Below are 13241 nucleotides of genomic sequence, written 5' to 3'. Positions count from 1 at the left end.
GCCATGACACATGAGAACATCCTGTGTCTCCTGGAAGGATAGAAAGCCGCATGGGGCGAGGTTCACTTGCCTTGTGAGAGAACGGGGTGCAGATGTGGAGGCTCCCACACACCTACAGGGCTGTCCCTGCCTTTTCCATTCCCTTCCTGAATTCACTACATTTTGGCCACTAAATGATGAGTGTGATTTATCTGTGTCTGGCACGTTCTCGAAACCCACACTGGGTCGGGGTGGCACGGAATGACACAGCCACTCCGATGAGTTTGTCCATCAGCACCTCAGGTCTCACAGGAGGGACCTGGGGAGACAGCACAGTTGCAAACTCTTGCTCGCAAGTCCGAGGACCTGCTGTTGATTTCTAGAACCTATGTTAAAAAACAAAAAGCAAACAAACAAACAAAACAAAAACAAAAACAAAAAATGCCAGGCACAGTGGCATGAACCTGTGATCTCAGGGCTGAGGAGGCTGAGACAGGTGGTCCCTGGAGTGCTCTGGCGAGCCACTTGGCCTGTTCAGTAAACTCTAGGCCAGTGAGAGGCCCTGTCTCAAAAGGAAACAACCTGAATCCAAGATGGCTGGCTCCTGAGGAACCATCATGGCTTGTCCCCTGGCCTCTGCACAGACAGACTTGGAGTACCTCACTACACACTTGCACCTGCTTATACGAGAACATGTGCGCATACCCCCACACGCATGAAGAAAAGCCCACTGGAGACATGTGGTTCAGAAAGGCTTGCGACACGCAGGTTTCCCAGGGTCTGACTATGCAGAAACCTTAGGTGATCTCCCAGGAACTTGAAGGTTTCGTGGGAGGCCAGGGTTCTGAGGGTGACCAACTGTAGTTGTAGGCGCTCCAGGGGAACCGTCGTCATTTGTAAGATCACCTATGCCCTTTGCCCCGTCCTCCCCCACTCTCCGTGTCTGTGACAAACACCTCTGTTCTCACCCTCCTCGGATCAGCCCCTCGGTCAGCGATTTCTCTTTGTTTCGGGGCTGGGTGGCTGTTTCTCCCAGCCTGACCTTGCACACCTGGTCTGACCACAAAATTGAACGGTTGAAAGAAGACTGTGTTGGGACCCATGGGGCGCATGGTGTCTGCACCTGAACCTCTCTTTCACTTTGCTTAGACCACCCTGGTCCTGAAGGTGTGGGTTCACAGTTCTCAGCTGTCAAATGAGAGGCTCATTGCCATAACCAACCTGCTTGAGAGGCGGATAGAGGGCTACCTCCTACGTTACAGGCCTTCACAGATTGGTGTTTGTTTTTATTGTTCTTTTGACATTTGTGAAATTGTTGTTGGTGGTGGTGGTGGCAGATCATCCAGTTGGAAACTCCATGGATTTTCTTTACCTGCATCCTTTGCTGTAGTGAGATTTTTTTGCTAGACAAATCAGTTCTTGTCTTGAATGGGCTTGAAATTCTTTTTCCCTTCCCTTCCCTTCCCTTCCCTTCCCTTCCCTTCCCTTCCCTTCCCTTCCCTTCCCTTCCCTTCCCTTCCCTTCCCTTCCCTTCCCTTCCCTTCCCTTCCCTTCCCTTCCCTTCCCTTCCCTTCCCTTCCCTTCCCTTCCCTTCCCTTCCCTTCCCTTCCCTTCCCTTCCCTTCCCTTCCCTTCCCTTCCCTTCCCTTCCCTTCCCTTCCCTTCCCTTCCCTTCCCTTTCTTTTCTTTTTTTAGAAATTGGAATTTGTTTTATATTCGGCTAAGTTATTTTCTTTTCCACACATTCTCAGTCCTTCCTCAGACAGGCTCCAGACCTGTTCTCAAGGTCCGCCTCCAGGGTTTCCCTTCTGCTTTGAGGGTCCCATCTCCATGCTTTGGACTCCTTTCTTCTACTAGCCTGTCCTTGCTTTCCTTCCTAAAGTCAGCATTAGGGTGTTCTCAGAGGGCCTTCCCTAGGGCTCTCAAGTTCCTAGGACTCACCTTTCTTTATGGACCCGATACTTGAACCCTTGCTGGAAATCACGTAATCACCGATGTCTTGCTGACTGTAGTTCCACGAAAGCAGCCCTTCTCCTGCTCCGTGGCCCTGGCTCACAGTGCTTCATCAGTCTGTGCAGTGTAGAGAGAGAGGCAGGTGGCCACACAGGGATAAAGGGTACTGGGAAGTTGCTGTGAGCTTTTGCATGAAGGAACAGTTTTCCTTCCCAGACATGGTGTGACCTTGGAGACAGAACTCCTGGGAACGGACCGATTCTTAACGTTCAGACATTTAGTTTAGTTTGGGAGGCAGCGTGGGTGGGCAGGGCCAGCCCTTCACCCAAGGCTATGGAATGCACAAGCTGGATTCTATGGGGTGGCTGTGGCATCTTCTGCATGCCTCTCCCACAGCAGACAGAGCTGTGTCATGGCTACCTGCCCTGCATCTAGGTGCGTTCAGAAAGTCTCCCTTGCAGGCGGCCTGCCTCTGCCTTGCTGGACTCTGTCTCTCTCCTCACCTCAGCACCTCTGGTTCTTTCATGTTTGGCTTGACTACAGCCTCTAGCCCCACCCCCAATCTTTCTGCTTCTTCTCTTGGTATTTCTGAAGTCCACTTAGTCAATTTGGGTCAGCCTGACAGTATTCTGGGTCTAATGCGTAACTGGACACCATGTGCATACCCTAACCCGTGGCCTCCTGGAGGTGAGGGAAGTAAGAGTCACTGACATTTCCAGTAAGATGTGTCTGTTTAGGGGACTATGGCAATTGGTTTGCCACTGTGGTGAAGGCGGTAAGCACAGAGCTTTTTCTCCCAGGGCAAGTTAACACCTGGTGGATGAAACCACGTGGTCATCTATGTGGCGCAGGTCCCACACAAGGAAAGAGAATAAGATTTTCTCAACATTATATCCGCTTCACCATTTCCTACACTTGAACCTGAATACTTGGCTTCTCTGATTGTCCGGCTCTCTGGTGTTGACAGGGGCAGGTGGGAAGATCACGCATTGCCTGGTCCAAGCCCCTTTTAGGACCAGTGACAAAGTCAACACTTCTTTTGTGACAGGGGTCACCAGCTGTGAGTAACAACACAAAGTGAGCCAGATCGGGCCGGTCTGAATGTGAATCCTGGATTTTCCAGTCAGCAAGCTGTGGGGATTGTGGGGCCCTACTCACCTGTGATGAGATTTGATTTCCTTTTTCCTAAGAAGTCTGAAAAGACTCCTCCTCGAGTGTGGTTCAGATATAAAAAGACCAAGGTCAGAGAATGGTGATCCAGCCTGGTGTCCAGCATTAAAAGGGCCTGACAGCATGTGGAAGCTCAGGCAGGGAGGAGACAGGTATTCCATGAAACCTGGTGGTGGCACTTTCTGTGACACATACCATGGGGAAACACAGAGAACATGTTGGCAGAGTGTACGTTTTCTGTGTCTCCTGAGTCACCTGCTGTGCACTCAGGAAGTAGAGGATAGGGGACCCCATCTTGGGCAATTTACCACAACAAACAACCCAGGAAGGCCTCTCCCTTCCTAATGAGAAGCCCACGCTTTCTTGCTGTCCAGCAACTTGACTGTAGTGTCAAGTCTGAAGGGGACAGAAGGGTCTGCTTGCAAAAGCTAAGGAAACGTCCCAGACTATATTGAACTGTAGGACCACAGGACAGAGACATTAAAGCATACCCATGATTCTCACTGCCATGGGGCCTGCAGTCCTAGTACTTGACAAGATAAGCTTGGAATCCAGCCACAAGATGGAGTCTGAACAGTGAGTCTGGCCTGCAATACCTCTAATCTCTTCTGTAGATGGTCAGGGTGTGCAGTTATGGGTGTGTAGGACAGAAGTCGATGTAATGCAGACTCTAATCCCTAATGCGGCTAAGCCCTTGGATCTTCAGTCAGCAGCACTCTAAATTTGCCCTCAGCACCGTTCATACAACTATGCGGGTGCGTGCATGTGTGTGTGTGTGTGTGTTTGGTGGGAGTGGAGGTGTATATGTGTTAAGAGGCCAGAGGATAACCTCAGATGTTAATGACTTCTCAAAATTTTCTTGAGGAGCTCAGAAATTGCCAAGTAGGTTGGTGGAGCTGGCAAACGGGCTTCTGTGATCCTCCTGACTGCTCTTCCAGTACTGGGGTTTCTAATGGGTGCCTCGAGTCTTTTTTTTTTAAACAATCTGGGAATTGAACTCAGATCTTTGAAGGCAAGCACCTCCCTGGCTGAACTGTCTCCCCAGTTCCGCTGCTCCTCCTTTTCGATAAATCATTACGAGGTGACCTTCAGCTCCCTGGACTGTGAGCTGCCGGAGGAGCATGAAGCACGTAGGGTAACCAGGCAGTGAGATAAAGACCCACGGTGACAGGAAGAACTTACACGTTTGTTCAGTCCTTTCTGTTCCAGTTCCCATTGTTTGAGCTCCCGTGTGTGGGTCCCACGGACAGCAGAGGGGCTCAGGCTCCCTGTATTTGCTCAGGGTTCTCTGAAGCACAGACCAGAGAGGATTCTGCAGTTTGCAGGGAGAGTCAATGGATAGATCTGTCTGTAAGACTGAGGCCAGCTGAGTGCGTCACTAAGTGTCAATAGCCCTACATAGCCTCCCCACAGCCACTGTCAGAGCCACCACTCTATCACTCCCTTCTGCGGGTCGGCATGGAGTCAGTTACCACAGTTCTAGCCTAAAGCAACTTGTCTTGACTTTTTGCTCCCGCTGAGATGGAAGGTCAAATACCAAGACACACGTGCCTCACCCCTATCCTAGGCCCTTGAACTTCAGACACTTCTCTCTTGAGCAATCTTTCTCCTTAGAGTGTACCACATAGACACCGCCACTTGCCAGCTGGGGAACGTCAGGCAGATCTCTTCATCTCTTCCAGTCCTCAGTTTCCTCATCTGTAAGATGGAACCAATGGCAGTTGCAGTTTCTGAGCTGTGGGCATGATGCACGAAGCCTGTAGTGTCCTTAGCTCATTGCAGCCCATGGTAGAGATTTCGTACTGTCTGTTGCTACCTCTGCTCTACTTTCTGCCTCCCAGGGCTGAGGTCCGAGTGATGAATTGGGCACCAGCAGGATACTTATGGATTTGTAGATGGCTATAAGCGCTCAAGGAACCCCGGTTGACATTTTCTCTGTGACATCGTGAAAGATGTTTTTAGTTTTTATTTTAGTTTTTATTTTTATTTTTAGTTTTTATTTTTTGAGTGCTGGAAGATATGGGGATTGGCAAGTACTCTACCACTGGGACACTGGAATGCACCTCCAGCCTGAGGGGGGGGGCAGTTTTAATTTAATTTTATTTTTAGATTCATTTTTATTTTATTTTGTGTGTATGGGTGTTTTGCCTGCTTGTGTGTTTGTGCGGCATGTGCATACCACACCTACAGAACCCAGAAGAAAGCATCAGATCTGCTGGAACTGGAGTCACAGACAGATAGCTGTGAACTGCTGCGTGGATGCTGGGAATTGAACCAGGGTCCTATGAAAGAGCAATCAATGCTCTTCACCACTGAGCCACCTCTCCAGCCCCATGGGGAGGGGGACAGTTTTTAAGTGAACATGAGATGTACTTGTCACCTGAATAATGGTTGTAACTGGTTGTCATCATGAAAACTGTGGAGAGAGCACTCTTAGCAGTTATAGGGGGTGTGCGTCTCAGGGGTTGGGGTGGGGTTTAAGTGATGAAGCAAGACCAGCCTTCTGTTTGGGTCCGGGGTGAGGAGGATCACTATGAGACACCCAGGGGTACCAATTCCTGTCCCAGGTTCAGCCACCTCACTGCCATGTGGTCCCTTCACTAGGTCTCCCAAGCAGCATATGTCACCAATATGCTTTCTGGCTCTGTAAAATGACTCCCGTATTCCACCCTAGAGTGAATGCCTGCCACAGGGTAGACCTAATGGGAGACTGACCAGGGACAATCAGTGGCCTTCCATGAGAGGGCACTGTCAACATGGAGCCATTGACAGTGTGACACATGCAGAAACGGCCTGGGGTTGGCCGGTGTGTGCAGGGAGGCCACCGGGATCCTGTTCGGGGCCTGGGAAGGTGGTTGACGGCATGATGATTCTCTAAACTGCTGTCCCCGTGGTCTAGCATGGCCATGTGATCACGGTCCTCACTTGGCTTCCCTCAGAGGTGTTAGTGAACAAGGGTGACATGAGCTGAGGTAGCGATAATGCTGAGTGAGCCGTGCAGTGCTTTGTGGCTTACCGAGGAGCCCGGGAGGCCCGAACCAGTTCCCCTGCTTGATCAGAGGTGTCCTTTAACATTTGCTGTTTTGAGTCAAGCTACATTACTCTTCTTCCAAGCCTTAAACCAATAAGCATCCCTGAAACACTCATAGCCACATAGAAGGATGGGTAACAAACCCGCAATATATAACGCCTACTGCCACATTTATACAGTAGTGAGCGGTTGATAGAGGGAGGACCTCACAGTCCCCAGGTCAAGTAGGAAGCAAGGCTCAGAGAGGTGACATCTTATGTTTGGCTACACCCTTTAGTGAGCAAGTTCCAAGTGTTCAGTGATGCTCCTAACGGGGGTGGGGAGTCTTGTCAGAAGAGATCTGGGGTAGGAGTCTGCGTTTGAAACTCCTCAGACAACATACTGAAAGAACAAAGAAGGCTCAGTGTGTGTTCTAAAGATCTATGAAAGTAAGGAGGGAAGAAGCAAGAAAAGACACCGCAGGGCCCTCTCTGGGTTCTGAGCTGCCCCGTATGATTTAGTGAGGCAAACGCAGCTGACATTTCTAGGTCTGTAGGCCAGGATTGGTGCTTCTGAAGTCATCTGGACTCAGCAGTTAGGATCATTAGCTTCAGCCGCTACAGCAGTATGAGGCTAGTGGACCCTGTCCCAGCCATTAGCAAAGCAGCCACCACCCACTGCAGGGCAAGCACTGGACCACCTGTGTGCAGGTAACTCTCTGAGTTTGATGCAGCAAGGACGAGTTTGGGATGAGCTAAGCCAGCCCTGAGTCAGACGCAACCTGCTGTCTAAGGCTCTTCTTGTCTAAAAGCAAGCCATCTGTGTCTGTGCTGTGTCTATAAAATACTTATTCAGTTCCTGAATAGAAAGATGTTCCAAGTGGCTCGTCAAAGACTCTCTGACATTGTTCAGTTTTTGAAAGTGAGCAGCCCCATACTCAGGGCTATTTGTAGGCGAGAGAGAGCCATGAGGTCGTCACATGTAAACGAACATTTTATTTTAAAAAAGAAGGGGGTGGCTGGAAAGAGAGTTGTCAAGGGAGGGCCTTCAAGGGCTGGGGGATTGACTTTCTTCTTTCTGTCAGGTGCTGGGGGAGGCTGCTGCCTACAGTGAGTGAATCCTAGAGTTCTGTGGAGGGACACTTAGGGGCTCTGATGAAGATAGCTCTCACTCCATGGTGACAAGTGGCCCTGAAATCTGACTGGACAAGTAGTCAGCCCCCTTTCTCCTCACAGTTTAACTATGGAGGTGACATCTGGGTTCTAGAGCATGCAGTCCAGCACATGTGTGCCCTTCTCTCTGCTCTTTTAAAACATGGAATCAGTTATGGCTACCTAGTTACATAGTCGGCTTTGGACTTCGGGATTTGTTGGATAGAACAGTCTAGAAAAACATGTGGCCACCAGATAAAGGGACAGGAAGTACTTCAGAGCTACTCAAGGAAATGGAGATGCTGAGAAGAGATGGGCCCCAACTTAAGAACACCCCAGATCTCAGCAACCATCCTCTGTAAATCCATTACTTAGAATGGCTAGGGCCCAAAGAAGGGTACAGAAACACCTTTAATTTGATATGTGACCTCCTAGGACATGGTACTTCATTTGTGTTGAGAGCTCCAATGTGTCTGAAAGGGACTTGTATCTAACCTTCTTAAGAAACACACACACACACACACACACACACACACACACACACACACACACACACACGATGTGAGGAAGAGTCTGAACCTGTCTTCTGGCCAGCTCTGTGTGAATTATCTGGGGCAAGCGACTCTGTTCCCAGAGCACATTAGCTAATAAGCTGAGTATGGAGCAGTCAGGGCTTTGGAGAGGTTAGGCTCCTGTTAGCCTAACAGTCTAGTCACAAGCATTGTGGCTACCCAGACTTTGTGAAACCAGGCTAGAACAGAAGATTCTCGTTAGAGGTCATGTTGCCCTACACAGGACCCATCCAGACAGGCTGGGACAGCTGGCGAGAGCAGTAGCCTCTGTTCTCCCAGACTGTTTCTGTTTGTTGTCGTATTGTTTAGTTCTGCTGGAGGGTCTGGTGTGGAGGATTGTATCCTGAGCTCTCTGGTTGGTGGTGGTTTAAAGGATGGGGTAAGGCCTGGAGAGATGGCTTTCTGTAAAGGAATGCCATGCAGGTTCGAGAACCCGAGTTCCATCCCTAGGATGCACATAAGAAACAAGGAGTGGTGTCATTTACTCCTATTCTCAGGATGCAGGATGTGGGAGAGGACCTCCAGGACACACTGGCCAGCCGATCCAGCCTAGTCTGTGGGCTCCAGGTCCCAGTGAGAGACCCTGTCTCAAAAAAGGGAAGATGGCGCCCGATGGAGAACAATACCACAAGTTGTCCCCAAGCTTCCTCATGCATGTATATATACACACATGCGTGCACACATGAACACTCATGTACAGCAGAATGAGGCTGGACTTCCAGGATTCTCTTATTTCAGTCCGTCCTTCTCTGCTTTGCTCCCCTCCACACCAAACCCACAGATGCAGTATCAGGGGATGTCGGGAAAATCCCTGGCTTGCAAAAACATGTCTTGGATTCCAGGGCTACTTGTCCTGGGCCTGCTGGTGCAATGGTCCAAGTGAATCCCAATGCTGCCCCAGGTTGACACGGTACTTCTCTGTGAGTCCTGGCCGGCTGGCAAACCTAACTTAGAGAGGTGCATGCTGAAAACAGAGGCTTCAGAACATACATACACTGGAGGTAGGGGGTGCAGCGTCCTATGAAGTGTCATTAGCTGGCAGGAAGTGAAGATGTTGTCTACCCAGGATTGTAGAAGCCCCAGGTTAGGCTGGTGGTACAGCAAAGGTGGTGGCTTCTTAGGTCCATTTCCACAGCCCTGTCTACTGTAGGGTATGGTAACAGCGTTCATATTGGCTTTGCCGGGGAGTTTGAAGCTGCTGACTTAGTGTCAGTGTTGATATCTGTTTGATAGAGGCAAGTTTAAACGGAGGAAATGAGCTTTTCAAGACTGAGGCTGCCATACTATGTGCCAGGTCTGAAATAAGAGACCTGTTCCTACCGCTTCGGAGATGTTACACCCCATGATGGTACACAGGCCTGTCCATGCCTCTCTTGCTCCTTTAAACTATTAGGAAGGCTCTGGCAAGTGGAATGTGGCCTCATGTCAAAGTCAACAGCTCCAGACAAGAGATTTGGCTTCCATCTTGAGGCCGGCCGGATTGACTGACAAATCTGTAGTATTTTGGCTCAGGGCCACCAATGTCCACTGCGATTTCTTACTTATGTCACCTGGGCCAGTTGTAACAAATCAACACGTGTGGCTGCTCATCCTGACTGCTGTCACATTTGGTGGCTGCCTTTCTGTCCCTGTGTTTTCTGGCAGAAGACACCAAACTGCTCTTTTAGATTAGAGTCCCACTCCCCACCCCCTGCCCTGCTTGGGGGGCTGGGGCAGTGATTTCCACACAGTGGGTGTGTGAGGCCATCAGTAAGGGTGGGTAGCGGACTTTTGCTCTGTGTTAATCTTGCTTCACCTACCTGGGTTTCTATCGGACAGTATTTTCTGCACAACACTGGCCCATGAAACGGGAATCTCCTGTGGCTAAAAATCTCAAATGTAGGCAAGGTATTATGGTGCTGTGTGAATGTCTGTCTCTAGCATTCCTGGGGACTGGGCTTGAGTCCTCAGACACGCTAAGCAGGCATTCCACGACAGAGCATCATAGCCATTTTTGTTAATTTTTTTTTATTATTTTTTCTTTTTTTTTTTAAGTTTGCAAAGCAACAGAGTCAGTAGTTGCCAAAGGGAGGATGCGGTGGAGTGATTTTCATCCCAGAGGAGGGCTTTCATGACGAGCATACTTTTCTGTCTGCACCACTGGAGGGTGGGGTATTAGCATCGACTATGTGGAGGCTCTCCACCCCCATTTTACCCCAGCAGTGAATTATGAGGGTGGGGTCTCCATGTCACCAGTGACTGAGTCAATAAACCTGGGCGACATGGTGTGGAGGTGACGCTTATACCCTGTCTCTTACACAATGTAGCCATTGTCACTGTCTCCCGTCCAGCCCCCAAAATGATGAAAATAAGAACACCTACAGGGGACACCGGACCTATTAAATGCAAGCTTGTCCCAGGTGATCCGGAGCCTGCTCATAGATCCCGTTGTCCCTTGCCGTCTGGATGGTCGGGTGAGGCTTGTCTACTGCACAAGTGACTCCAAGGATTCCCCGGGCCTGCTCCTCATAGATCTCTTTTTCTCTGCTCTCTGGGTGGATGCAGCGAAGCCTGTCCACCCCTGTGGCCACCCCAGCTCCCCAGCAACTGCTCATGCTCTGCCTTTCTTCTTCATGTTTCCCCAGGTAAAGATGAGCCTTCCAGCTATATTTGCACAACATGCAAGCAGCCCTTCAACAGCGCCTGGTTCCTGCTGCAGCACGCGCAGAACACGCATGGCTTCCGAATCTACCTGGAGCCTGGGCCGGCCAGCACCTCGCTCACGCCCAGGCTCACCATCCCGCCACCGCTCGGACCGGAGGCCGTGGCGCAGTCCCCACTCATGAATTTCCTGGGGGACAGCAATCCTTTCAACCTGCTGCGCATGACGGGCCCCATCCTGCGGGACCACCCCGGCTTCGGCGAGGGCCGCTTGCCGGGTACGCCACCGCTCTTCAGCCCACCGCCACGCCATCACTTAGACCCACACCGCCTCAGTGCAGAGGAGATGGGGCTCGTGGCCCAGCACCCCAGTGCCTTCGACCGAGTCATGCGCCTGAACCCCATGGCCATAGACTCTCCTGCCATGGACTTCTCCCGGCGGCTGCGAGAACTGGCCGGCAACAGCTCCACGCCGCCGCCCGTGTCCCCAGGCCGTGGCAACCCTATGCACCGGCTGCTGAACCCTTTCCAGCCCAGCCCCAAGTCCCCGTTCCTCAGCACGCCACCGCTGCCACCCATGCCCGCGGGCACACCGCCACCGCAGCCGCCTGCCAAGAGCAAGTCCTGTGAGTTCTGCGGCAAGACCTTCAAGTTCCAGAGCAATCTCATCGTGCACCGGCGCAGCCACACGGGCGAGAAGCCCTACAAGTGCCAGCTGTGCGACCATGCGTGCTCGCAGGCGAGCAAGCTCAAGCGCCACATGAAGACGCACATGCACAAGGCGGGCTCTCTGGCTGGCCGCTCAGACGACGGTCTCTCAGCTGCCAGCTCCCCTGAGCCTGGCACCAGCGAGCTGCCAGGTGACCTGAAAGCGGCCGATGGCGACTTCCGCCACCATGAGAGCGACCCATCTCTGGGCCCCGAGCCTGAGGACGACGAGGACGAGGAGGAGGAAGAAGAGGAGCTGCTGCTGGAGAACGAGAGCCGGCCTGAGTCGAGCTTCAGCATGGACTCGGAGCTGGGCCGTGGCCGCGAGAACGGAGGCGGCGTGCCACCGGGGGTGGCGGGCGCAGGGGCTGCAGCTGCGGCTCTGGCAGATGAGAAGGCGCTGGCCCTGGGCAAGGTGATGGAGGACGCAGGGCTGGGCGCACTGCCGCAGTATGGGGAGAAGCGAGGCGCCTTCCTGAAGCGTGCGGGCGACACGGGTGACGCTGGAGCTGTTGGCTGTGGGGACGCAGGTGCACCGGGTGCAGTGAATGGGCGCGGCGGGGCCTTTGCACCAGGCGCAGAGCCCTTTCCAGCGCTCTTCCCACGCAAGCCGGCACCTCTGCCCAGCCCTGGGCTCGGTGGTCCCGCGCTGCACGCGGCCAAGCGCATCAAGGTGGAGAAAGACCTGGAGCTGCCACCTGCCGCCCTCATCCCATCTGAGAACGTGTACTCGCAGTGGCTCGTGGGCTACGCAGCATCGCGCCACTTCATGAAGGACCCATTCCTGGGCTTCACGGATGCGCGCCAGTCGCCTTTCGCCACGTCGTCGGAACATTCCTCCGAGAACGGCAGCCTACGCTTCTCAACGCCACCCGGGGACCTGCTGGACGGTGGGCTGTCCGGGCGCAGTGGCACGGCGAGCGGGGGCAGCACACCTCACCTGGGTGGTCCGGGTCCTGGGAGGCCGAGCTCCAAGGAAGGCCGCCGCAGCGACACATGTGAGTACTGCGGCAAGGTCTTCAAGAACTGTAGCAACCTGACGGTGCACCGGAGGAGCCACACCGGCGAGCGGCCTTACAAGTGCGAGCTGTGCAACTACGCGTGCGCGCAGAGCAGCAAGCTCACGCGCCACATGAAGACGCACGGGCAGATCGGCAAGGAGGTGTACCGCTGCGACATCTGCCAGATGCCCTTCAGCGTCTACAGCACCCTGGAGAAACACATGAAAAAGTGGCATGGTGAACACTTGCTGACTAATGATGTCAAAATCGAGCAGGCTGAGAGGAGCTAAGCGCATATGCGTCTGTACAGCGTGACCATCGTCAACCTTCGCCAACGGGACCGGTGACCGGACTGGCCTCTGCATCCCCGGGGCCCAGGGAGGCGGCAGTCCAACCTAACCTGTGTCTGCGAAGTCCTACCTGAGGGTTGATCAAGGCAGTAAAAATTAAAAAAAAAAAAAAAACAAAAAAACAAAAAAAATTGTGGAGCCTTTTAACTGTGCAATAATTTCTGTATTTATTGGGTTTTGTAATTTTTTTTGGCATGTACGTGCAGGTACCTATTATTATTATTATTTCTGTTTAAATTCCTTTAAAAGATTTTGTTGAGTATCCATCCCTTCAATTTTTTTAATAACCCAGTAGTAGTCTGAGCAATGACTCGCAAGTGACGTAGAGGGAAGCTATCTTTTAAATTATAATTTTTTGTGTGTGTGTGTGGGGGGGTGCTGCTTTTTTGAAATTTAAGCTAAGCATGTGTAATTTCTTGTCAAGAAGCCAACACTTAAATGACTTTTAAAGTTGTTTGCGTTTTCATCATTTACTTTGTCCTGAAATGAAAAGTGGCATGTGGGATTTTTTTCCGGGGGGAGGGGTGGCTTTCAAAACCATTTTTTTTTTCCGGGAGGTGGATGTACAGCGGATTACAATCTTTAAAATTGTAGCACTTTGTCTTAGCATCGTATTGGAGAGGTAGCACTGATGTCCTCCTGAGCCACAGAGGCGGGCGTCTCTGTGTGGCATTCAACTTTCATGCTATGGAAGGAAAAAGTTGAGGG

General features: G+C 51.8%; 1 protein-coding gene across 5 annotated transcripts in view; it reads left to right on the top strand.

Annotated features, from left to right (window-relative positions):
* Bcl11b (BCL11 transcription factor B) overlaps nt 1-12664 on the top strand; it is an 88201-nt gene extending 75537 nt beyond the window's left edge. For all 5 annotated transcript variants that reach the window (XM_021179317.3, XM_021179314.3, XM_029484914.2 and 2 more), the window contains one exon: nt 10459-12664. In XM_021179317.3, the coding sequence (XP_021034976.1) occupies nt 10459-12473 (2015 nt within the window). In that variant the 3' untranslated portion in view covers nt 12474-12664. The remainder of the gene's footprint in view (nt 1-10458) is intronic.
* Nucleotides 12665-13241: the final 577 nt, after the last annotated feature.

The sequence above is a fragment of the Mus caroli genome, unplaced genomic scaffold, assembly GCF_978045245.1.
Source record: "Mus caroli unplaced genomic scaffold, Mus_caroli_1 scaffold_14, whole genome shotgun sequence".
Classification (NCBI taxonomy): Eukaryota; Metazoa; Chordata; class Mammalia; order Rodentia; family Muridae; genus Mus; species Mus caroli.
Note: the sequence above shows the minus strand (reverse complement) of the source record. Positions and strands in the feature narration are given on the sequence as shown.